We start from the raw sequence: 25,198 nt of genomic DNA on the forward strand, positions 1-25,198 counted from the left end.
GTGGATAGATCTCCGATGGAGAAATCGTACGGTGAAATTCTGTAAATCAAATGTTTGTCCGTAGACTACGAGCTTTCTTCTCTCCGTTTGCGGTTTTTCTTCTCCGCCGATAGGAAAATGGATATTAATTACGAACCGGAGCACGGAGAAATTTCCTTCCATCGATTCTATGCCACAAAGTGGCACAAACTGTTCGGTGTCGAGTCACTGTATGTACATACATCGAATTTGGAAGAGATATTTTCCATCTTGAAATTAAAAGAAATCGAAATTCGATCCAAGGATTGATAGAGAGAAAAGATGTTTAACGGCAGTCAAAAAGAAAAAAGAAAGAAAGAAAAACAAGTAAAAAGTGAGGGAAATGCGTTAACGCTAATTTGCAAATGGCACGATCTTGACTTTCTTTATCTTCTTCGGGAATTTTCAAGCTTGTTATGGGGCATTCCCGAAGAGACGGAAGCATTGTTTATCCGGCTTGAACCAACTAGTTGGAAGCAACTCACGAAGGAGTTGCGGACACACAGCAAAGATTTCTTCGGTGAAAGTAAGTAAAATGAAAATATAGATATAAACAGAGATAAATTGTGATAGTATGAGAGAGGAAGAGAGAAGGTTGCATTGTTGACAATGCATTAAGAATCTCCGAGGATTCTACGATTCTTCATTGAAGTCTTCGGGTTTAGCGAAGGAGTCGTTCTACAATAGGCTTATCGATATCGAGCTCTCAGAGAGGTTATTAAAATCCTCGACGATCACCTCGGATGCGCTTTGTCGATATGAATAAGAGGTTGCATAAAGAGCCGGTGTTATAAGGCTGGAAGATTATACCGCCGAAAAGATATGATTACTCTAGGTATAGATATAAATTCTTAAATAATTAAACTTTTTCATTTAATTTATCGTTTAATCTTTTTCTTCGATCTTCGATCTTAAATCAAAGTTATTTTTATAAGAATCTTACGTCTTTATAAAATATAAAATCAAGAATTTTTATCTTGATTTGTGATCTTTGATCTTTTTTCATTCTTTATTTTTTTTTATTTTTCTGATTAAAAAATTCGATTTCATAATAGTCACGAATGAAACGATAAATCTGATCGTATCATGAGAAGGGAAGCAGCTCGATGTTTGGTGGGGAGTCCTGGAAAGCGAGCGGTTAGTGGCGGTGAGGGGGTTGAAACTACCACCTTTCGTCAGCTGTCTTCCACGAAGCAGCCAGTACGCGTCGTGGCTCGGCCACGTGCTTTTCGTGCTTTTCATGCTACTCTACTTCATCGATGTCCTCTATTCTAAGAAAAATAATGTTCTAACTATTCATTAGATTGATTTATTTTATCGACTATACGTGTTATCTTTTAGCTAACTTCGTTAAAAAAATACCGAATGTGATTATACTTATGTATTTAATATTCACCAAGTTATTTCAAAATGTTGTCTAAAAATAATCGGTGGACATTGGTCGAAGAAATTCGGTGGAATTCTTCTTTAATGTCTATGTTTATCATCGAAATTGATCAATCATCGTGACCACGTGCCTCCAAGAATCAATCGATGAACTTAGCGCCAATCTCCGCGGTAAGTTATTAACATATGGAGAAACTTATAATATTATTACATATATTATAATATTGTTAGGAGTCATTAAGATTGTTGAATAAAATTTACATATATATATTCATCTTATCTATTTACCCTAATATGGTAAGTTTTATAATAAAATCGAGTATTATACAATACTTTCTAGAGAAAATCTTGGTTTTATCATAACTCATAATCGTGTTAATAAACAAATATTATTAATAAACAAATGTTATAAACGTTGCAAGTGATGTTAAAAAAATCGTGCGACTCATGAAAATCATTGTGTTAAACTTTCCATGTAAGATGAAGCTAATAACGATAATCTTTACGATTATTACCATAATAAAATTGCAAATAAAGTAATTAAACGAGAGAGACTAAAGAAGTTAAATACTATGATTGCATAATTTTTACATAAGAAGATAATATCAAGGTCGCACGACTAGATTTTTCTACGAGACATTCGAGTCACTCGATATCCCATGAGTATTTATCGATAAATTAAATGAGCCAGTTCTTACAAGAAAAGAAACAAAATTCGATCGAGAATCCAATTCGCATAGATGGATTTCTATTATTCTTTTAGAGAAACTGTTGCCCTTCCTTTTCCAGAAAATAATACGATCGGTATCCACTTTTCTAATTAAAACGGAAAAATATATTTGTAAACTATGTGCAATTTCAACAGTGGAAAAGGCAATCGTTTTGATTTTCTCGAATTAAAGAAAAGTCAAAGTTAATCGTGTTAGATATATACAATGGATAACTTGTTTCGTTTCATACGTTTTATTGGATATTTTTTTCTTCTTCTTCTTCTTCTTCCTCTTTTTCCTCTGCTTCTTCTTCCTTTTTTTCTTCTTTTTCCTCTTCTTCTTCTTTTTTATCTTTTTCTCCTCCTTCTTCATCTTCTCCTTTTATTGACGCCGCTATTTCGTGAGATCTCGTTACCGATCTCGAGCAAGGTTCGTCATGAGGTAATCAGTTCTCCATTGTGAAAAGTAACCTTTGTACTCACACCCTGTGCAAAAGTATCGAAATTTTTAATATAACTATCGGCCATGTGGCAAAATTATTTCAAACGTTTTCTCTACAAATATATGGACATATACAGCAGACATGTGCAAATAAATTTGCTTTTATATTTATATTTGTCGTTTAATATTTATTTTATTAAAATTTCTTTTTTCCGCGAAAACAAAATTTTAAAAAAATATAATAGAAGAATCAAGATCTAAAAATAAATTTAAATTAAGGATTAAACTATCATAATGCGTATATGGAAATGCATAGAGCAAGGAAAAAAAAATATCGAAAAAGTAAAATACATTAAGTACTTTACTGTAAGTCTTTATTCGAAGATCGTTGAACATTCGGTTCGATAATACGACCACTCGACATTGAGTTTAAAAATTGTAAGGTGCTATGAAAAAGGTTGCAGGTTAACGAGAATTGCTGGTAATTTGTTTTTACATTACAGTAAACCACTTACGATATCGGTCAGTTCGTTGAAACTCGAGCACTTGGACAACGCTTCATGAGACTGAGAAACCTTTTTTTTTTCTTTCTAATGTAGAGTGAGAATAACACAGAACATGAACAAACAATCGAATGACTCTGAAGTATTCATTAGAACATATCTATCTCTTTATTTGTCTATAGAATCGTTAATGATTAAGAAGGAAAAAGAATTTTCTCTTAGATGTAATTATATTAAATAATGATGTTTAAAGGATAAGAACAATTATGTTGGGAACTAATACATGAATAGAAAGATGGCTGTTCTTATACGAGAAAGAACATCGAATAGATCGAATTTACCCGCCAGCGTTAACCTTTCTCGCCGTTTTTTCGATGGATTGCTCGAAAAGTTGACATGAATAATGTTGCTCGATTTTTTCTACTCATTCGTGGGAGTCAACGAAAGATAGAGAGAGAGAGAGAGAGAGAGAGAGAGAGAGAGAGAGAGAGAGAGAGAGAGAAATGGAAGAATGAGATGAAGGGTGTCACACGACGAAGTGGTTCTTATACGCACGTGTAATTGAATCGACTGTGGGACGAAGGTAAATTGAAAGTCTGACAACGCAAAGAAAACGCTCGAATTGCTTACGCTCTTTTCAAAGCACCGAAAGCAGAAGTTTCTCCCTTCTTCTTCTTCTTCTTCTTTTTCTTTTTCTTCTATTTTCTTCTTCTCATTCTTATTCTTATTCTTCACGATACATCATCATTCAAACTTCGCAACTCCTGTTCTCTACAAACTTGATAACTTCGAGTTTCCTCTCGCTCAAAAAATTGTATTAACCGCTACTTCCTCTAACACTGAATTATTTAAACAAAATATATCTTTTATACGAACGAATAATTACCTATTGATAAAATACTATTTATTCGAACGAATGTGGTATAGATAAAATCGAGAATTTAATCCGATTGGATCGTAATCGGGAAGCCTATAAAACATCACATTTTTTTAATGTTTCAACAAAAGTTTGTATCTCATAAAGCTATATCCGAATGATTCGACGAAACTAAGAGCATTTTGTTGAAAAATTAACGTGAGAATATATCGCGTTTCGTTCGCTGACAATGGAAAAACATGAGAAGAGAAAGAGAAGGAGGAAAAAAAGAACTGCGGGTAAACGTGTAGCGAGAACTTGAACGTCAGCTAAAGAGGAAACGCCATAGGCTAAATCGATAAACACCAAAATGCTTTAGTTGAGTAGAAAAATGGTTCGCATTTCCGAGACATCCGTTCGGCCTAAGCTAGAAAAAGAGGGTAAAATGTTTCTTCGAACTTATAACCCGCGGGGAAGTATAAGTTAACACAGGATAAAGTTGTTTCTTTTTTAGAAAGGTACATATAGATATCTAAAAGATTGTTGCCTCGTTTTATTCGCGATATTCGCTCGTGTATCTTCCGACCATGCAGATTATTTCGGAGTAACCTCAAGAAGAGGCAAGATGTACGATGTTCTTATCGCGATATCGCGTATAAAATAAAAGTATGTAAACGATTACGGGGTATGTAAAAAATATTCTTCTTACGATCAATCAATTGATTCTCTTTCGTACTTACCAAAGTCGATATGAAAAGAGAATGATAATGTAATAAGAAATTTATTAAGACTTCGTGTTGACAAAATGATAAAAATTTATATAACGAATATACGAGACTGATCGTGAAACGTATAGCGACATTGACGTAATTCAAATACGAAAAAACGAGACTAACATGAATAATCGTTAATTTCTATCGTATATAAAAAAGAAAGTAAAGCTACAGTTTTAGAAACTACTACCACTTCGACTGTTATTAGGCTGGCAATCTCTTTCAATGATTTCAGGACTTGGTGAATCGTCGATGATTTCGATATTTCCAGACACCTGTTCGCAGTCCATCCTCGTGTTTTCCAAGTTCTCGTTTGGTATTTCCTCTATTTCTAATTGCTGCTGTTGTTGCTGTTCCTGTTGATTTTGATTTGGATTATAATTTAGACGCTGTGGACTTCGATTTCGAGAGGATGATCGTTTTCTCGATCTGGCCTTTGAATTTTGTCCTCTGTGTTCTTGCCTAACTGGCGATCTTTTCCTTCTTGGAGACGACAAGCGTTCTTCGTCTTAAGAACGAAATAAAAAAATTTCTTTAAAATAATTAAAGAAATCGAACAAACGAAATAACCTGTTTACAATTCGAAGCTGACCTCGGGAATAAAATTTGTTCTTTGAATTTGTTGATTTCTCATCATTTTCGTTGGATACATCCGAATCAAAATCAGGTATTTTTTCTTGGGAACGATCGCTCGACGGCGATAAATCTTCGTGCACGATTTCGGACATCTTTCGTTTAGCAAATTGTTTACGTCGAACTGGTATTATCCAATCATCATTTTCTTCGACTCTTCCACCTCCTTTTCGTTTTTGCCTTCGCGTTAGTCCCGCTTTCTCCAATGTTTCCGAACATTTTCGAGTATGAGTGCATTGACCATTTCGACTTGCAACACCTTTGCGACGTGTTTGTTTTTTACCTTGTTTTCTATGAAATAGAATCAAGCGGTAATCTCGAGTTTTCGTAACTTCAAAAAATATCTCAATTACCTATCAGAATTTTTAATACGTCGTGTCGGTCGTTCGGGTGATCCGTTTGGTAATTTTTCAGTTAAAGCATCAGTGGATTTCGAATCTTCGATTATAGATTGCTGAGCGGATATCGGATTTATGCTGAGTAAAATCTTATATCTTCCACTTCTGTGTCGAAGCAAACCAGCATTGACTGCATGTTTCAGAGCACGATGAACCTGTTAGAAGATTTCTGATAATAACAAAATATCCAATCTTTCTCTTCTTTCTATATTTTTCCTTTTTTCTTTTTACCTGCATCGTAAGATTCCTCGAAAATCCATTGGAATTTTGTCGAACGAAATCAAGGATATCTCGTACGGTAGAACCTTTTCTTTCTGAGAGACGCCCAACCGCATCGAGAACAACGGTCATTAACAACGGATTCGACGGTCGAACCATTCTTCTTTATTTTTCTCACTTTTTACAACGATTAATAACGAACACAATTTTACTTTATTGATATTTATCATCGAACAAGGTATTTGCTGTCCTATATCTTATATCAAGCTATAGTTCATACGGCATATTCAACAATTTTTCACGAGAAATGAAAGATTATAATGTTATTCGAAACTGTTCGAACCACGAATTTAAATAGAAATCTATCCCAAAAGTCATTACAACGTATACCGAACGAACATTTGTTGTTCCACGTTGCCTGGCATTTTCAAAATGAAGTTGCAGTCTACACGAGAACTACAACTTCAGATTCTTTTCGAATTTCTATCAAATTTATCTTAAATCAAATAAATAATATACCTATAAATTATAAATTATCGTTATTGTCGTCCGCTTGAAATTTAAAATAGATCCAACGTCGAATTAAAATTCTAGTTGCAATTCTGCGAATTGTAATCGAACTCTTCATGCGTTTACTCGGATATCTGTTCCTCTGTTTACATTAAACTATATTACTCGAAGACCACCGTTGCATTTATATGCAAAATGCATTTATGTATATATACGTAGAAACAGCACACTAATTACGATTTGATCGTATAAATAAGTTTATCAAAGTAACCTCCTAACAAATCTGTGAGGAAAATAAAATGTCATTCGTAGAAACGCCAACTTCAGCGATTTTCCTCTCAGCACGGTACGAGCGTCAAGTCGAGCGTGGCGACCCTCAAAGTACACCCACACCCACACGTTTGTATATTTTCTTTGCAAAGCGTTTGTTTACATGCGTGACAAGTATTGTATTTGCGAGCAAGCCACCTCGTTTGCTTCTCAACACTCCGGTTTGCGAGTAGTTTTCTACTCTCTCTTTCTCCCTCTTTCTCTCTCTCTCTCTCTCTCTCTCTCTCTCTCTCTCTCTCTCTTTCTCTTTCTCTCTCTCTTTCTCAAACGATAGTTCATTTTCGACGAAGTCCTTCGTGAAGTATAAACGAGCGTGACGACCTGCTCTGTTTGTTCAATTAAATCTCTCTCCTAAGTAAATAAAATACTTTGCACGTTCACGCGTTGCTTGTACGCCTGTTCGAGAACGTAGACATAATTTGTTAAAGAAACAGTATCGTCGCATAGATCGTAATACGCTGTTTGTCCGGAAAATTGAATTTTCAGATAGCATGGCAAAATGACGCACGACGTACGCACACGCAAAGAATCGGTTCATTCGATCGTTCACAATGAGACCTCGTTCGATTGCTCGTGTCCCGCAGGATACTAGTGTCATCAGCATGTCATTCATAGATTCGTTAATGAACTTACACAATCTCACGGAACTGCTCTGCTTTTTCTGTGTCGTTGCGTGCACCACGTTCCATCCAATTAATCGTAATCAGTCTCTAATATCGATAATCTCTCGAGTCGTTTCAATCTTTTGATAATTACTACAAAATATTCGTAAAGAGATAAAAAACGCTACATTTGCATAGCAATAAGTACGTGAAATGATCAACAAACAAAAATTTCTCGATACAAACAACAAAAATTAAGTATAGTAATATGTTGTAAGTTATAACAATGGTATAGTGCATACCTATCTATCTACATTGTGAAACGATTTACAATTTAATTCTAGGGTAGCGAGAAGATGAACGATTAGGACTAATTGATGATCCGTTCAAGACATTGTCGTGGGAAGGTTCGGTCCCAGGACATCATGAAGCAACGAGTTTTACTCGCCTTTGCCAATCTTATTACTTCTTTCGCTTCTTTTCTGTGAGTTAAACACCGATAATTGGAATTGCATTATTCGATTCTCTATTCTTACTTCAAGTACCTAAGACGATTTAGTATTGTTTGAGCTCCAAACTCATTTATTTTAGTTATGAAATAATCGATAACATTGACTAAATCATTCGTGCGTTTTCGTTTCGTGGTTATTTACGAAAATTAGACGAACTGCTTTGCAACTATATGTATATCAAAAATAGAAAAAAATCAGAGAACGAACTAAAAAAATAAATTATAGTGCAAATGATTAAAGATAAGAATAGAAATCGAAAAGAAATATTTTTCTATTTAAAAACTGACGCATTGTTTCCTGATTACACGCTATTATTATCTAATTATTTTGTCACGTCATTCTTCTTATTCACCATCCAAGTGTATTGGTCTAATTTAATTATAGATATAACAATATCTACAATAGAATGATGATACGCGCCTTGTGTGTCGAATTTGCCAAGCATATAGACAAAAAATTCGTATTCTCTTTGTAGAGTAACGACAGGTGCAAAAACATCAACGAGGCATAGAACACAAAGTAACAATCATAGCAACATCAGTGAATTACTCGATAATCTTCTTCGTGGTTACGATAACAGCGTGAGACCAGATTTTGGTGGGCCACCAGCTACGGTCGAAGTTGACATCATGGTCCGTAGTATGGGTCCTATCTCTGAGGTCGATATGGTCGGTTTTATAATTACAAAATTGAAAGAACAAAATTTCTGTGGAAATACGCTTTTACAACAGATTCGATATAGTATTTTGTTTACAGACGTACTCGATGGATTGCTATTTTCGACAGTCATGGGTAGATAGACGTTTAGCATTTCAAGGTGGGAAGGAAACACTCGCTCTCAGCATATCGATGCTGGCAAGGATTTGGAAGCCCGACACGTACTTTTATAATGGCAAACAGAGCTACCTTCACACCATCACCAGCCCAAATAAGTTCGTCAGACTTTATCAGGACGGAAGAGTACTCTACAGTTCGCGGTGAGCGATCGATATTACCGATAGACTAAGATTTCCTTCATTTTTAATTAATCTTTTTGCGTATAGTTTTAAGGGGAGTGCAGAGAAAGAGAGAGAGAGAGAGAGAGAGAGAGAGAGAGAAAGAGAGAGAGAGAGAGACAGGTGACAATAAAAGACTTTCAGAAATATCTTTTTCTTTCTTTCTTATTCTTTTGTCACTCGTTGTTTGCAGTTGAAAAGATCTAACAAAGCTAGATGAATTTTTTCTCGATGTAGATTTTTTCAAGCAAAGTACTCCTTGCGAATCTCTTCGGAATATTCTCGTAGGAGTATCTCTTAGGTAGCATAATATACATGACATGCCCCGGGCCGAGGGTAGCCCGAGAATCAAGGGTTAATTCTAGCGTGTACAATAGAGCCGATTCAGAAGACTAGGTCAAGAGAAAGGGAATGGTTTAACAAAGAGGAAACATACATCGTCCGTCCCTCGAATCCGTGGACTCTCTTTTCCCCGTATTTGTATTTGACTTATCCGCTGATTCCGCGTTGAAATAACGCTCCTGTGGCTGCTTCGAGCCAGGACCACTGAAAAATTCAAGGACCCTCTACCCTTCGAATATCAAATGCTGACGAGGTTAAACACCCGATCTTTATCGAGTTCGTAGATAGTCCAAAACGATTGTTGCTATATTTTCATCTATTCTTTTTTTCTTTTTTTTTTTTAGCATGCGAGTTTCTCTCAACGAATTTAAAATTCACAGTCGAAACGGGAAATAATATTTGACGAGCTCGGTCATATGGAAAAAAAAGACTCTCTTTGAAAACACCTGCGTCGCATACGTTACGCTTGTTGAAGCACAGCCATCATCGCATTCACGGTCTGTGGCTATCACGTCCAGCGTACTATTTACCCCGCACTTTATTAGCCACTACTACTGCAACTCGACCTCGTCGATCGATCTAAATAACGAACAGCTCTTTCAGAGAAAATTCAATGAAATTCAGTTGGGATCGTAAAGAAAGTCGATCTTTCCGAAAATGTCACCGTTAATATTACTTACTATCTACCATCAAATGAGACGTTTCATCATGTGCAATACCTTCGCAAACATTTACAAAACTTTGTCGACTTTCCATTCATTCTTATTTGTGAAGGTTGCAATTTGAACCGTGACATCCTGGGCAATGGTGTAAATTGTGTAAATTTCATTTGAAATTGTACAAGTTTTCAATAAGGGAATATTCGAACTGTTACTTTTGACGATTCGAAAAGAAAATCTTTCGCAATACTGACGATGAAAAGAAGAACGTGCTTTTGTAAAGTCTCCAAAGAAGTAAAATGCGAAAATGTAGCAACATCGACATGGACAGATACGAAACAAAAGAGAAAGGACATAGTAGTTTGACTTAAAGGACATGTTGAACAGGTTGTAGGAAAACGTGTCCTCTCTTTTCTTTCTTGAATCCTTTCTTCCTCGTATCTCTCTACGTATGGGTTCACCACTGTAGCCGACAAGGGCCACGACAGTCTTGTCGAGGAACGTAGTTCACGACGGAAAGACAGTCGACCCCATTTTACGGCGATGCTCCCTCGAGCGCACTCGCGCGTCTCACTTTACGCGCCTTTTGATTTCTCGGACGTTTCCGAGATTTTCAAACGAGATATTTCCCGCCTTTATACACGACTATCTAAGCGTATAGTCTGAGATTGTTCGTAAGGCGTAAGAATATCTAACGAAATTCATTGAAAAAAATTTATTTAAACGAACGATATTTCAAATATCGGTGAAGCGTGTAACTCGGTACTTATTTCTGATACGTAGCATCAAAATGCACATACAACGCAAATCGCATTGCTCCTTCCAATCTTTCCGATCATGTGATTTAACGTTTCCTCCTCGCAACCAGAAGGATCACGATGATTAAAACGTGATTACAAGCGCGCTTGTCATTCATCGTTTCGTCGTATCAATAGTTTTAACGGAATTCTCTGCATAACTATAGATTTCAATATTCCATGAATACGGAATAAATTATCGGCTCGCTTTCTTGGATAATGTTTAACACGAGCTCGAGCGAAAAAATCGCTCACTAAATTTAATTGTCGAGAGAGAGAGAGAGAGAGAGAGAGAGAGAGAGAGAGAGAGAGAGAGAGAGAGAGAGAGAGAGAGAGAGAGAGAGATCATTAAGCGATCATCGGAAAAATTAATATAGAACGGAGTCGAATCGATATGAAGTATGTTCATCTATAGAACTGCTAGATTTGTCGAGAAGAAAATCAGAAATTCAGCGAAATACATCCATTTTATCCGTTGGCACCACTCATTTTCCACGAAATAGACCTAAATGCGTTGCTATCTGTCAGGGATAATCTCTTGCGTCTTCCTGGATTTTCCAACCCTAGCATCTCTCAAGGCTACCCTTCCAAAATCCGTGATTTTAGATTCTGCCTACGTGGTACGTGGGAATGTTACAGGGATCATACAGGAATGGACGCGGTAGAATAATCTGGGACAGTGGACCCGAAGTAATTTTAGAATTTGATGGTATATCTATGTTAATCGAGTTCGTTATTTTCATGCAAACGAGACACCTTGCGAGACTCGCACACGTGCCAACCTTATAGTAAATAATAACGATGCGATATCAGATGCACTTGCTATCTCGTATCGAGGACTCTCGTTACTTCTTTATTTTACTTTCTGCTTTTACCAAGAGAAAAGATCGCATAAATGCAAAAGCAATTTAATTTACATCGTCAGATATGTATATATATATATATATATAAACATGAAAATACGTAAATCATGAATTTTCTTTTGTAAATCAATTACTCGACCCCGTATGAAAAATCATAAATCATATAAACCATATTCCAAAAATATACAAGAAATGCGTCTAGGGCATGTACTAAAACTAGCATGTAAAATCGAATTCTCCGCTATTCGACATCGAGAGATAAGGATCGATCTCGATGAAATTCGGGAAGATACTTATATACATACATATATATATATGTGTATATTTGTGTGTATATATATCTATACGTATGTATGCATTCGGGTTCGGTAAATCCATAGGATCTCTCTGCGACTCGGAATGTGTGTACACTTCACGCTCGAAGTGATTCATACCTTCTAACGTGGAATTGCCGTACCTTCTGACATCGAAAATGTCGAATGAGAGAGAGAAAGAGAGAGAGAGAGAGAGAGAGAGAGAGAGAGAGAGAGAGAGAGAGGAGAGAGAAAGAGACATCAGTTTTCTCCGAGTGTACTCTTCAAGATCCACAAGCAATTTACGCTCCCTTTTCGCTCTACGTTTTTTTCTTTTTTTTATCTCTGATGTTTTCTTGCGCGTGGGATCGTGCTTTGAAAAAAAAGAAAATACTTCCCTTGCTTTAGTCGAATCTTCTTAGTCGAATCGAAGAACACGATTGCCAATCTTCCCTTTTGCTATCACCTTCCCATCCTTTTTAAGATCTTGACTTCTTTCCTCCCTCGACGTTCTTTCGCAAATTCCCTCGCTAAACGATACCACGTGAGATCCGATTGTCGTACACATAATGGCCTGTCAAAAACTTCTCCAAAGAATCGGCAAGACTTTGAATCGACTCTTCCGTCCGTCTAACGTGAAGCGTCTAGAAGATACGAGAAAGAAACGGGGAAGAAATCTGTCGTTTGTATTACCTTGATGAGAACGGATATACGGAAAGACTTTGAAGGAGAAGGAGAAGGAGGAAGAGTAGAAGGAGAAGAAAAAGGAGAAAGAGGAGAAGGAGAAGAACGAATGAAAAATAATTCTATTTATCTTCTCTATTGTACGCTCTATATACGTATATACGATATTTTGTTTAAATCCGCTTAACGTAATCTCATTTGTTCGACACACGTAAACGAAATAAATAGAAAAAATATCGCTCTCCAGAGATTTGTGTTATATCTTTAAAAAACTAAAAGAAAAAAAAAAAAAGAGATGAAAAAGGATATACTGATAAAATTAGTATTCACTAAAGATGAAGTGTACGAGGCGATATAGAAAGAGACGATATGCCAACCAGAGAAGCAACTTCAGTACGGCCGAAAGAGCTCGTCGGGCGCTTTTGATCTTTCAAAACGAGCTCCTCTTTTCACGAAAGAAACGTTTCCAGCTTCTGTCATGACAATTAAGTCGAACTTTCGCTTCTCTAATCGGCTCTTAATCTATCTCTGAATGCTCGTCAAGTGTCTCTCCTTCGACGACGAAAAAATTTGCCGACGAAATTTTATTTTACACATATCGTGAAAAAAAATCGAGTTCAACGTAAATGAGAGTGTTCATGAATCCACTATTCTTCGCGCACAATGATAGAAAAGAGGGAAATAAGAGGAAAGAAATTAAGCGAGGCATGAATGGGCTAGCGAGCTTGGTGAGAAACACAAAGTAAGATAAAAAGGATGGGGTACGACAAAAGGGTGTGAATTAAAAGTAAAAAATGAAATATAACGCTAGGTATATACTTAAGATGTATGAAAGAGAAAGAAAGAAGGAACAATCATGGGTCCTTGGCAAAATATCTTTTCGCCTTTGCAGTTTTCACCCGCCGGCACTTTTTTTGCACCTGAAATAAAGCACTTTTGAGCGGTTCATAGAGTGCAAGAAAAAAACAGAGAAGAAGAGAAAAAGAAAAAAAGAAAGAGATAGAATCGTTTCCGTCGAAGGCTATTCTTCTCTCGTTAAACTAAACAACGTTAGAAAGATTCAGAGTACCAAGAAAGAATGAAGATTAGATAAGGAAGATAAAAATACGATAAGCGTATCTCGTTTGGATATATTCGCGAGATATAGTGGACGTGATGTTACGGAAGAGGTCGTTACCGCGAAAGAGCGTACGAGATGAGAACGTTGCAAATTGCAAATCGAGAGATCGAACAAGCTCACGAGCGTGATGGATCCGATTAGTCACGGATCGTCTCTCTTTCGGCTCTAACTTACTTACCTCGCAAGAGTTAAACCATGCCAGTGCGATAACTTGATCAGTTTCGAATACAGATCTTCGTTATCTCCTTAACACCTCTAACTTTCACATTTCACGAACTGCGTTGCGTGTTCTATCCGAAATCCGACAACTATAATTGCAATTACATAGTTGCAACGATTCGACGATACTCCGTAATCGATAGAAACGTTTTCTCTTGTTTGCAGACTCACGATCAAAGCTGGATGTCCGATGAACCTCGAAGACTTTCCCATGGATACACAAAGATGTCCCTTGAAATTTGGTAGTTGTAAGTTCGAATTCTGTTACAAAATTAAACCATCGATTGTTACGATTTAATGCTTTCCCCCATTACCCCGTTCCCTCGTTGAAAATTCAGCATCGCGAACTCATTATTCTTGGCAACCGATTAAGAATTTAATTAATTAGCATTCCATAATAGAATATGTATATAGACATGCAATGCATTTCCCGTGCGAGCGCTTCTCGCACGTGGGATGCTTGAAAAACTACGAAGAAATATCGTCTCTCTTTCGCGCCTTTTTTTTGCGAAAAACTAATGAGAGAGAGGATGAGAGGAAAAAGGAAAAAAAAAAAAGAAAGAACGAAAGAGAGCTTACTTCTCCGGTGGACTCGTTTATAATCTCCTCGTAAGAAGATCCCGATGCTAGCTTTTCTCGAGTAAGGTAAGAAGAGCCAGATTTATTCGTCCCCGGAGCAGCTCTAAAAGAAAAAAGAGAAGATCTAAATCAAAATTCGAGTCCTTCCACGAGAAGGAAAGTGATCGATCAATCTCGTATACTCTCTTTTCTCTAATGTCGAACTTTTCTCTTTTTTTAACATCTTTCTCTCTCTCTCTCTCTCTCTCTCTCTCTCTCTCTCTCTCTCTTTCTTTCTCTCTCTCTCTTTAGTTGGATACACGACTCGCGACGTCATCTACAAATGGAACAGCGCGAGACAAGTCGCCATAGCAGAGGACATGAAGCTTTCCCAATTCGATTTAGTCGCAAATCCTACTGCGAATCACTCTACGACTCCACCCTTGTCTCATGGTGAGTAGAAAATCCGATCGACGTGATCGAATCTACCTGCGTGTATTTGTAGAACGATTAGGAAACTCGAGGAAAGTCCTTGTCGAGGGAGAATTTGCGAGAGAGAGAAAATCATTGATGGTACTTTCTTCGTCTCTCCTTCTCCTTCTTACTTATGAAGAACTTCACGACGGAAATACTTGATGAAAACAACCTCGATTAAAACGTTAGGCAAGTTAGAGAGAGACAGAAAGAAAAAGAGCAAAGAGGAGACACGTGACCTTTTCTTCCGTAACATTCCCTTTTCTTCTCTAATATCCGGCACCCATAAAGACTCCATCTAGAACTTTTCTTCTCCTTGGATAGCTAGTAAGCAAGCAGATGACGATAGAGGTAATTGAGTAATCTCCTTTTCCCTTCCTCTCTTTCTCTTTCTCTTCCTCCTCTCATTTCCCTTCTTTCTTCTACTTCATTAAAGATCGTCGTTCTTCTTACATTTCCTATGAGATTCACGTGTCGATCGAGATATCAACATTGATTTTCTTCCTTGTTTAGCTTCAATGTTTATCTATTTTCTACCAGCAAACTCTCGTCGTATCTTGTCAAGTGTATAATTATCACGTTCACGCGAGAAAAGTAAACTGTTTATTGATAATTAATATAATTCATTGATAATTAATACAGCTCGAATTAAATGTTTCTAATTGATTCAAAATTGATTGAATACATTAATTATATGCATATATCTATGTCCGTGACGCGAATCGTATCGGCTAGATAAGAATTATAACCATTTTCGTCAGAGAGATTCATCGAGAAGATATACGAACTATGTATGCGAGATATGTACTTTGCAAACAAACTCGTCGTGCCGAGAATCGCACAATGCGACTCCTCCTTCGTTGTCCACATTTCCCTCGAAATGGCGGTTCGATGTCTAGTGTATTGTATCGTAGTATCGTCGGCAACTTGCCAATGCGACATCGGACACGAAATATTAGAATGTATTTAACGATTTGTATTTGATTTTAGCGGAATACTCGATGCTTTTGGTATCTTTCCACCTGCAGAGACACATGGGTAACTTTTTAATACAAGTTTATGGTCCTTGCATTCTTCTGGTAGTACTCTCTTGGGTCTCCTTTTGGTTGAACAGAGAAGCTACCGCTGATCGAGTGTCCCTTGGTACGATATCGTTCTTAGGGTAGAGTATCTTCAATTCTCTAAACGTGATTTTCGAACAGAAACATTTTTTTTCTCCGCAGGTATCACGACTGTGCTGACGATGACCTTTTTAGGATTGGAAGCTAGAACGGATTTACCAAAAGTACCCTATCCCACTGCCTTGGATTTTTTCGTCTTTCTTTCCTTCGCCTTCATCTTTGCCACGATCATTCAATTCGCTGTAGTACACTATTTCACTAAATATGGATCGGGCGAGTGTTATTTCAGTTCTGATCTAAGCGACACCGAAAGCAGTTCCAGCGAAAACGAGGAAATCTCGCGATCACCGTCCAAGCGCGAAACGGTACATCGTTCTTTTTTTCCATTTATATTAACGGAATAAAAAGATAGTTCATCCTCGTGGTATAATGGATAATATTTTTATGTGCTCGATTTTAACAAAAAGTAACGTTAATAAATATAATTCATTACGATCACATGTAATGTCCATATAAAAGACTCGTGCGATGTATTACTTATCGATTTGAAAACATAGAAATACCTCTCTTGCTCTCGGGAGACGACACGATCACAAAGATGTTTCTGAAAGCATAGAGAGAATAAAAAAAAAAAAGAAATAAGGAAAAAAGGAAATAACTGGACGGATTTTATGAAAATCTCGAGGCACCCGTTCTCGTTATTTGGCAAAGTTTCACATTCATATATCGGAGCCAGCCCAATTTTAGTTTCACTCGTAAAAGCTACGATTGAAATTACTCTTTTGCTAAAACCGTGAAACGCTTCGGACAATGGCAACGAATATCGAGCTATTAATGAGGATGAATATTTTGTAACATTAACAAAGAATCAATTCGAATCGAAAAAAGTTATAAAAAAAAAAAAACTAATTGATTTCGAATTATTGGTATCGTTTATTTTAGAGTCGCCGAAAGAATTCTGGTAATTCGATTCCCGGAAGTAGTCGAAATTTCACGGTGAACGGTGATGGTTTCATCGAGGTGATACCTTTGTCTGCCATTCCTGATCGGGAACGCAGTATCGGTCATTGGCAATTACCCTGCGTTTCTTGTTCTCCATCAGTGAGCCATCCTCGTCGAGGGAATCCTCATCAAACGATTCCAACTGTGACACCGATTTCACAACCTCAGCATCAGCCTCAACCTCAGATTCAGTCTCAGTCTCAACCCCAGCCTCAGTCTCAGCCTCAGCCTCAGCCTCAGCCTCAGCCTCAGCCTCAGTCTCAGCATCAGCCTAAACCTCAATCTCAGTCACAAGCACAATCAGAGCTTACAAAATCTCCTTCGCCCCAAAGAATCGATTCTCCGAGCAAAAGAATTGCACCGAGAAAAAGACGAAGACGGACGCCGAGATATAACTCGGTTTCAAAGATCGATCGTGCCAGTCGCGTCGTCTTTCCTCTCTTTTTTCTTGCAATAAATCTCTTCTACTGGTACGCTTATCTCTCTAGAAGCGAGCGTATCAATTATTATAATTCGAATCCCAACGGCGCGTGATAAGAAGAGAAGGAGCGTACATTCGCTCTAATTTTCAATTGCTATCGATCTCACAAAAGATATGTAAGAGAGAATCGAATAGTAGAATCTCTTGGAAAAACGATAACGTTTTAGAATCAAATGCTTTACCGAAAAGTGTTCCTCTTACGAATATTTATATGTAAATACGCATAATCCGTATATGTGAGTTATAAATCCTAGTTGCACGTTCTCCTTCTTTTGTTCAATACAAGAGCTAATCGGAGCACCTGAGCTTTTTGACCTCGATATCGTCTAATCGTTGTCTCAAGTATTCCGTTTGAAAATAAATGATTGTATATATACATATATTTTTTTTCAAACTTGACCTCAAACATAAGAACCTTTAACACCAAGAAACGTGAATGCAATTCGATTAGAAGAAAACTCGTACAAAATTTTTATTATCGTATTTCTTTTTTATGTTATTATAAAATTATTTACCATTATAGATTGAATTATCAATCGAGCAAAGAACTGATTCTATATTATTAAGAGCTCGCTAAAAAAATAATATTACTTTAATAATATTGCGGGAAAATACACATTAGTTTCTTTTATATTCGCAATAGCAACAGGTGACCTATTTATTTTCTTATCTATAATAGGTACATGTAATGAGGTTTCGAAAGAGCTCATAAACCTCGGCGTCCACTGTTAAAAGCCACAACAAGCTTTCTTGACATGTTTGCAATGCTATTAGGATTATTTTCGCAACAGAGAATTTTCTGTCGAGCTTAAGATCTTCGAACTAATGCAGCTAGCGTTTGCTTGTACGTAAGATGTATACGCGTATCGTTCGTTTATTATAGTCTAGACGTCTATGCTGAAGTATTACGTTAAATATTAAATAACCGATATCCTTGTGTTCTCATTTCTTCGTAATACGATATATGTACAGTGGTACTTTATAGTTAAACGTTACATAAAATATTAGAAAAACAATAACAAAGTATAATGAATTAGTTTTTATCATGCATAAATTGGAGTATTAAGAAAATTAATACACAAAGATATTAATTTATTTTATTTAGATATGTTTGATTTTGAAATTCTATGTCAATCCTCTAAACATCCTAATTTATCAAGATGCTTGTACAGACTACTCATACATACACATCATTAAGACTTTATATATCAGAAAAATATATAAACTCATACATACACATCATTAACATTTTATACATTGGAAAAATAAGATCTTATTTTGCAATAAAAATATTGTTTTCGTCTGTGCGTTATCAGATAAATTTTTAACTTTAACTAATATTGACATCAAGTTCCGTTACTGCTATTACGATATAATTTCGCTAATAAAGCGACAAGAAAAATCAGTTACAAGAAAAAATCGATGCATGATGGAATTATACCTAAAGATCTTAACAAAATAAAGATCTCTATTCATGATTGCAATACATACAAAATGAAATCTATCCATAAATTATGTTAATAATGTTAACTATTTTTAATTCAAAACTTATTTTCAATTATTTGATAAAATATGGAACACATCTCCTAATTGATCAGTATAGTAATCGGGTATCACGAGGTCATCTTGCTTTTGGCCTGATATTATAGATTCTATCTCGGACTTTGTGGTCACCCCTGATAATACAAGTAATGTTTTGAATCCACAACGTTTTCCCAGAAGAATATCGGTCTTAAGGCTGAAATAATTAAATTACTTTATGTACAACAATTCTTGAATCAAATTAATTCAATATTTTTTTATATTTACTTATCCCCAATCATTAATGTCCTTTCAGGATTTAAGTTATATTTGTTAATAATATATTGACTTAGGAATGTTTCTGGTTTCCCAACCATTATGGCAGATCTATTGCTAGCTACTTCAAGAGCTCTTATAAAGCAACCACTACCTGAATGAAAGTAATAATAATACAATACTTCGTTTATTTTGCATATAAAGAAATTAATAAAATATATATATTATAATATTACCTGGGTATTTATTTGTATTTGGAGAAGGTCTATCTGTATCACAATTCGTTCCAATGAAATAAACAGTAGGATCTGCTAAGTAAGTAGTAGCTTTCAACAGTTTTGGATAACTAAAGTATTTATCGAAACCTATAATTACTGCACCTATATCTGGTTGTGGTTCAAATCCCTTTACTAAATCTAATTCATCTCCTTCCATAAGATCAGGCTATATACAATATGATATGTATATTGTATTATATTTCAGCAAAGTATGAAATCAATTGTCATACCTAATGTTTATAAAAACTTACTCCGATACCACAATGCTTGATGCCCACATCTTCTAATTCCTTACCAATTGCGTTACTTCCAATTACATAAGCTGTTTTCTTGAACTGTTTTTCCTTAAGATATGCTGCTGCTAAAAATGATGTACATACTATTTCATCCTAAAAAGAAAAATTTCATATAAATATAAATATGAATATAAATATATATAATAAAATGATGAGGACAAAGAGTATAAAATGTTTAAGTAATAAGCAAAAATTGTTAACGATAAATAAATACAATAAAATAAATGATAATAATAATAAAATAAATCGCAAAAAATTTTTGTTAACGATACTCACTTTATCTGCTTTATAACCAAGTCCTTTGCATTTTTCTACAAATTCAGGTCTCGTTCTCGTGTTATTATTTGTTACATAAAAAAATTTTTTCTTTAATTCCGTAAGTTTATTCACAGTATCGGGTGATCCTTCTATCACTTCATTTTCTTTCCATAAGACACCTTGACACATCGTTTATTATTTTAATATCAGTAAAAAAAAAATCGATTAGTTTTAATATTATATAAACATCGTAAGTTTTTTACATTTATCTGTACATATATGACTTACCATCACAGTCCGATAAAACAACATCAATGGAATTTAGCAAGCTTGTAAATGTATCTTTGGATATCGATGTCAATTGTTTTGTCGACATTATGAATACACCTATATTTTGATATTTAGATGGAATGAAATTGATTTCTATTGCGTAGATTCATATGACTTTTATAAGAAAATTTTTACTACAGTAAACTGAAATATTAAATCCTAATAGCTAGCACTACATTGCTCGACTGCATGGCGAGCATTAGCAAAATAGCCTTGACTGTGCAACGTTATGTAATCATGACATATATATTAACATTGAATACATTCCATTGAAAAGCAGTTATTTGCATATAACTTGTAATAACTATATCATACTATATATCAACGAAATAATAGACTCTTAACTATCGTATCCGTACTCGTGATAGATGGCACTTTATTCTTAACTTACATAATGTTCTGATTGATTATATCTCTACATAGTTCTGATTTTTATTGTTCATTAAAACTGATAAACTTCAAAAATTTTTCGTAATAATAAAAAATTAGTATAAATATATAAAAAATTATACCGTGTTTAATTTGTAACAGAGTACTGGTTGAATGTTTTAATATTTTTAACATTATAACTTTATCTATTTTTCTTCAAAGAAAAAAAAAAATTCTTTTCTTAAAGACTAGGTTAGATGATCTATTTTTAAATTGATTACATGATACTAACAAATATATATATATATAAATTTTTTTTAACTTTAAGTAATCATTCCATTTAACATTTTTTTTGGTAGAAAAAATGATGTTTATATTATAAATGTTTTATATCAAAAATTAAAGTATGTTAACAAATTATATTTAAATGTTAGCAGTTTCTAAATTAATATTTTTTTTTGATTTAGATGTAAATAATTCTATATAATATAAAAGATCTCCTAATGCATCAATATAATAGTCAGGAACAAGCTCTTTTTCTTCTGGTTTATTTGATTGTTTCCACTGTTCTACTTGTTGTAAATTGGTAACTCCTGTTAAGACAAGCAATGTTTTAAAACCATATCTAGTACCAAGCAAAATATCAGTATTACATCTGTCGCCTATCATAAGAGTTCTTGCAGGATTTACATTATATCTCTCCTTTAAAATATTAGCTATATAAGGTTCAGGTTTGCCCATTATTAGAGCTTTCCTTTCTGCACAACTTTCTATACAACGAACTAAGCTTCCTGTACCTTTAATAAGAATATAAATGTTTACTTTTAAATATTATTCATAATTAATATTTAAATATATAAACAAAAATTTAATCTTCACCAGGTATAACAATGCTTTGGGCAAGTTGAAATCTTTCATCAGTATTTGTTCCAATAAAATGTACATTTGGATCATTTAAATATGTTGCTGCTTTAACCATTTTTGGATAACTAAAATGTTCATCAAATCCTACAATTACAGCTCCAACTTCAGGATCCTTATTAAATACTGTATATGAACATGATATATCTGAATTAATAACATCTGGTCCTACTCCGTAATGTGAAATACCAACTTTTTCTAATTCTTTCGTTATTGCTGCAAAAGAGCATTTGAAAAAAATACCATATAAAACTTGCTAAATTTATATTTAAATAAAAAACTGCAAAAATTAGATTAATGAACTATATATATATACAAAGTTTATTAATTTATAATATATCTTACCTTCAGAGCCAATGACATAAGCTTTCTTAGAAAAACCTAACTTATGTAGGTATTTAGCAGAAAGATTTGCAGTACATAAAATATTATCTTTTGAAGCTTCAAATTCCAATATTTTACATTTATCCATAAACTCTTCTAATGTTTTTGTACTATTATTGGTAATATAAAAGACTCTATTTCCCAAAGCATGGAGCTTACTTATTACAGTGGATGCATTTTTCAAAGGTGTCATATTCATCCATAAAACACCTACAATATTTATATATATGTAATTATACATATAGAATTCAATTATATTCAAATTCACTTACCATCACAATCTGTGAGAACAGTGTCAAAAGAATTGAAGAATTTAATAATCTCCTCCTCTTTTAATGTTTTAAAATTTACAGCTGCCATTTTATCTGAAAGAAAATTCAGTAATTAAAATAATATAAAGAAATAAAGTACGTTTAATCTTTCTCTACGATTAATATAATTTATCAATGTTACCAATTACAGTAAATAATGCAATAACTGATAAAATGCAATACTGGAAATAAGTTGAACGAATATTATTATTTAAATGAAATTTCCGAATATAAAACAACTATTATTTGAACTTAAGTTTTATGTACGATAAATTATAAATACTACGTATGTATATATTTCTAGAGAAAAATTTTTTATAGGTTAAATATTAAGAAGATCCTATTTTTTTTTTTACTTACCATACATTAACTGACATTTTATTTTATTTTCTTATCTTTTTTCTTGCATACGGATAAATATTTAGCAAATTTGTTTTTTTATTAGATTGTATCAATACTTTAATTCCTAATCTTTATTTATCTTAATCTTTCTTTATTTTAATCTAAATAAACATTTTTTGCTTCTAACCAAAATCTTTTGGAGATACGCTATCTTAAAATGAGCTTATAAACGGTTTTATTAAATATTATCAAATGTAATATAGAATGAACAATAAAAGACACGATTGATTCACTTGCAAAACAAACGAAAATATTAATTTCAAGGGACGAACGTTTAAACTCAGTTCTTGAAAAATTTTTTTAAATATATCAAATATGTTCTACTTAATGTATTTATATATCTATTTAAAACAATGTAAATATATTATATTAAATGATATTCTTTATTAAAAAATTAATGAGTACAATAAATGATGATGTTAATAGCATTTTTTAATGTGATGATCACAAAAACAATTTTCATTATGGAGATGTAGCAAGATGCTGATTCATGTCTCCTGTCAAGAATATGTTAATATAACAATGATTTATTTACTAAAAGTTGTAATATCATTTTTTACTATCACACATTTTGTCCTTACTATTATATGTCTCAACTTGCATTTTTGCAAGAATCATGCAGAAGTTTCTCTTTTCAAGAGTTCCTTTTCTATTTGATGAGTAAATACTAATCCAGTTAGAGTTGATACCATACTCTTCTTGGGTATGCCAGCATCTTTTCTTTTTTTACGTTTAGATTGTTTAGGTATTCTTTTCTTTATTTTATTTTCGTGTATTCGCATATGTTCTATTAATTTTTGTTTTGATGATAACCCTGCTTTACATACATCACAAATAAATCTCTGACCTAGATGATAAATTTTTATATGATTATTCAAATTAGATTCAAACAAATATGATCTTTGACAATCTTTATATGGACAAGATATTAGAAGTCTAGATTTTTCATGAATTTTGGAATGATTTTTTAAGCGAGTTTCATTTGAAAATACTTTTTCACATTGATCGCATTTATAATCTGCAAAAATACAAAATGGATATTAATTGTAAGTAAAGTAAATAACTTTATCAAAACACTTTTATATAATGCATACCATTAATATGATGTGTTTTTTTATGTTTACAAAGTAAAGCCCATTTATCAAAAACTTCAGAACATTGTTCAACTTGACAAGAATAACTTTTCTGTCCTTTTTCGTGTATTGTTTCATGACGTTTTAATCGTTTTATATTTACATATTTTTTATTACATTTACTGCAATTGTATGAAGTCACACCAAAATGTATAGCAATATGCTGAATTAATTGATGCTTTTTACTAAACACTGCATTACATTCATTACACGTTAAAATATTATCATTGTTATGTACACGTGCATAATGACGTTTTAGATTATGATAATTACTGATCGTTAGAGAACATTTGCTACATCTAAAAATAATAAAATTATATTATGAAATGTACAAAATTTATTTTACTTTTATGAAATATTTTATGGAATATTATGTGAAAAAGATACTTGCTGTAATCTTTTCTTTGTAGGATTATGTATTTCCATATGTCTTTTCAAATGACTAGAGTTAGTATAAGCTTTGATACAGTCAGGATAATCACATTTATAAGGCTTCTAAAATGTACAATGAAAATTAAAATTTTTTAAATACTACACCATATACAAAACTAAAATATATTTAAAAAATAATACTTCTCCAGTATGTAATCTTATATGTCTGTCCAATCGAGACAGCTTAAAATATCTTGCATTACATCCAGTATATTTACACACATATTTTCTATCACTTTGTTCATTCTTAGAAATATTTTGAGATTTAGTGAAGTTTGATGTTTCATCCAAAATTTTTTGTGGACTTTTAATTTTATTTTGACCCATTACATACCAATGTGGACGTCTTCTTATAATTTAAATAAATATCTATACAATATTCTTTGTATTTCATTAATATTATTATAAAAAAGATATTACCTGTATTATTGAAAAAAATAGTTTTAAGTATATAAAAACCGAGGTTAAATTTCCCAGACTAATCAAAAAGTTTAATTGAGGTTAATTTTCAGAAATTCAATTTTTAAATTAAATTGGATTTTTAATATAGAATAGTTTTTTTTTCTTTTTATTTATTTTTTAATAAAATAATTAAAAAAAATCAATTTTTTGTTATAACTGTAATATCATTATTTATAATAAGACTAAAAGAAATATTTCAGAGAAAATGTCATATAATAAAATAAAAATTATGCTAGAATTCTAGGAATATTACAGGAAGGAATTTTAATAAAAATAAAGCACGTCGCAATAACTCATTGTAACAACGAATGGGACCACTCGCGATC

General features: G+C 33.6%; 4 protein-coding genes across 7 annotated transcripts; 1 reads left to right on the plus strand and 3 right to left on the minus strand.

Moving 5' to 3' along the window:
* The first annotated feature begins 1,354 nt into the window (after positions 1 to 1,354).
* Positions 1,355 to 17,877, plus strand: LOC122635259 (gamma-aminobutyric acid receptor alpha-like). Of its 3 annotated transcripts, XM_043825267.1 has the most exons (10): positions 1,355 to 1,575; positions 6,760 to 6,846; positions 7,724 to 7,863; positions 8,367 to 8,559; positions 8,648 to 8,868; positions 14,029 to 14,111; positions 14,734 to 14,874; positions 15,886 to 16,038; positions 16,119 to 16,381; positions 16,959 to 17,877. In XM_043825267.1, exons 3-10 carry the CDS (start codon positions 7,757 to 7,759, stop codon positions 17,550 to 17,552), a joined length of 1,755 nt encoding a protein of 584 aa, XP_043681202.1. In that variant the 5' UTR covers positions 1,355 to 1,575; positions 6,760 to 6,846; positions 7,724 to 7,756; the 3' UTR covers positions 17,553 to 17,877. The 3 variants fall into 3 exon arrangements, with proteins under 3 accessions (XP_043681202.1, XP_043681193.1, XP_043681212.1); XM_043825258.1 differs by lacking the exon at positions 6,760 to 6,846; XM_043825277.1 differs by lacking the exons at positions 6,760 to 6,846; positions 14,734 to 14,874.
* LOC122635289 lies at positions 4,680 to 7,461 on the minus strand. The gene is made up of 4 exons (XM_043825335.1): positions 5,950 to 7,461; positions 5,674 to 5,873; positions 5,280 to 5,611; positions 4,680 to 5,195 (listed from the first exon to the last, which is right to left on the minus strand). Exons 1-4 carry the CDS (start codon positions 6,094 to 6,096, stop codon positions 4,864 to 4,866), a joined length of 1,011 nt encoding a protein of 336 aa, XP_043681270.1. The 5' UTR covers positions 6,097 to 7,461; the 3' UTR covers positions 4,680 to 4,863.
* A 703-nt stretch (positions 17,878 to 18,580) lies between the features above and the next one.
* Positions 18,581 to 22,825, minus strand: LOC122633241. Its single transcript, XM_043820926.1, has 11 exons — positions 22,804 to 22,825; positions 22,405 to 22,497; positions 22,094 to 22,342; positions 21,707 to 21,964; positions 21,254 to 21,624; positions 20,417 to 20,561; positions 20,147 to 20,307; positions 19,826 to 19,963; positions 19,533 to 19,740; positions 19,309 to 19,450; positions 18,581 to 19,237 (listed from the first exon to the last, which is right to left on the minus strand). Exons 1-11 carry the CDS (start codon positions 22,808 to 22,810, stop codon positions 19,054 to 19,056), a joined length of 1,956 nt encoding a protein of 651 aa, XP_043676861.1. The 5' UTR covers positions 22,811 to 22,825; the 3' UTR covers positions 18,581 to 19,053.
* Positions 22,826 to 23,205: 380 nt separating this feature from the next.
* LOC122635280 (zinc finger protein 83-like) lies at positions 23,206 to 25,140 on the minus strand. 2 transcript variants are annotated; one of them, XM_043825315.1, is made up of 6 exons: positions 24,831 to 25,140; positions 24,552 to 24,756; positions 24,370 to 24,473; positions 23,940 to 24,277; positions 23,427 to 23,863; positions 23,206 to 23,342 (listed from the first exon to the last, which is right to left on the minus strand). In XM_043825315.1, the coding sequence occupies exons 2-5, from the start codon at positions 24,735 to 24,737 to the stop codon at positions 23,460 to 23,462; spliced, it is 1,032 nt and encodes a 343-aa protein (XP_043681250.1). In that variant the 5' UTR covers positions 24,738 to 24,756; positions 24,831 to 25,140; the 3' UTR covers positions 23,206 to 23,342; positions 23,427 to 23,459. The 2 variants fall into 2 exon arrangements, with proteins under 2 accessions (XP_043681250.1, XP_043681259.1); XM_043825324.1 differs by having other exon boundaries at positions 24,552 to 24,759.
* Positions 25,141 to 25,198: the final 58 nt, after the last annotated feature.

Source organism: Vespula pensylvanica, chromosome 1 (genome assembly GCF_014466175.1).
Source record: "Vespula pensylvanica isolate Volc-1 chromosome 1, ASM1446617v1, whole genome shotgun sequence".
In the NCBI taxonomy this organism is placed as follows: domain Eukaryota; kingdom Metazoa; phylum Arthropoda; class Insecta; order Hymenoptera; family Vespidae; genus Vespula; species Vespula pensylvanica.

What these genes read in the sequence shown, in the direction of transcription:
- LOC122635289 (XM_043825335.1), bottom strand. Translation starts at nt 6,096, where the DNA reads ATGGTTCGACCGTCGAATCCGTTGTTAATGACCGTTGTTCTCGATGCG. An exon ending in CGAGGAATCTTACGATGCAG is followed by an intron (nt 5,874 to 5,949) that starts GTAAAAAGAAAA and finishes ATCTTCTAACAG; the next exon opens with GTTCATCGTGCTCTGAAACA. An exon ending in CGTATTAAAAATTCTGATAG is followed by an intron (nt 5,612 to 5,673) that starts GTAATTGAGATA and finishes TCTATTTCATAG; the next exon opens with AAAACAAGGTAAAAAACAAA.
- LOC122635259 (XM_043825267.1), top strand. Translation starts at nt 7,757, where the DNA reads ATGATCCGTTCAAGACATTGTCGTGGGAAGGTTCGGTCCCAGGACATC. An exon ending in GACTCCACCCTTGTCTCATG is followed by an intron (nt 14,875 to 15,885) that starts GTGAGTAGAAAA and finishes ATTTGATTTTAG; the next exon opens with CGGAATACTCGATGCTTTTG. An exon ending in CGCTGATCGAGTGTCCCTTG is followed by an intron (nt 16,039 to 16,118) that starts GTACGATATCGT and finishes TTTTCTCCGCAG; the next exon opens with GTATCACGACTGTGCTGACG.
- LOC122633241 (XM_043820926.1), bottom strand. An exon ending in CCAAAGCATTGTTATACCTG is followed by an intron (nt 21,625 to 21,706) that starts GTGAAGATTAAA and finishes TTCTTATTAAAG; the next exon opens with GTACAGGAAGCTTAGTTCGT. An exon ending in TCAAGCATTGTGGTATCGGA is followed by an intron (nt 19,741 to 19,825) that starts GTAAGTTTTTAT and finishes TATTGTATATAG; the next exon opens with CCTGATCTTATGGAAGGAGA.
- LOC122635280 (XM_043825315.1), bottom strand. Translation starts at nt 24,737, where the DNA reads ATGGGTCAAAATAAAATTAAAAGTCCACAAAAAATTTTGGATGAAACA. An exon ending in CCTACAAAGAAAAGATTACA is followed by an intron (nt 24,278 to 24,369) that starts GCAAGTATCTTT and finishes TATTATTTTTAG; the next exon opens with ATGTAGCAAATGTTCTCTAA. An exon ending in AAAAACACATCATATTAATG is followed by an intron (nt 23,864 to 23,939) that starts GTATGCATTATA and finishes GTATTTTTGCAG; the next exon opens with ATTATAAATGCGATCAATGT.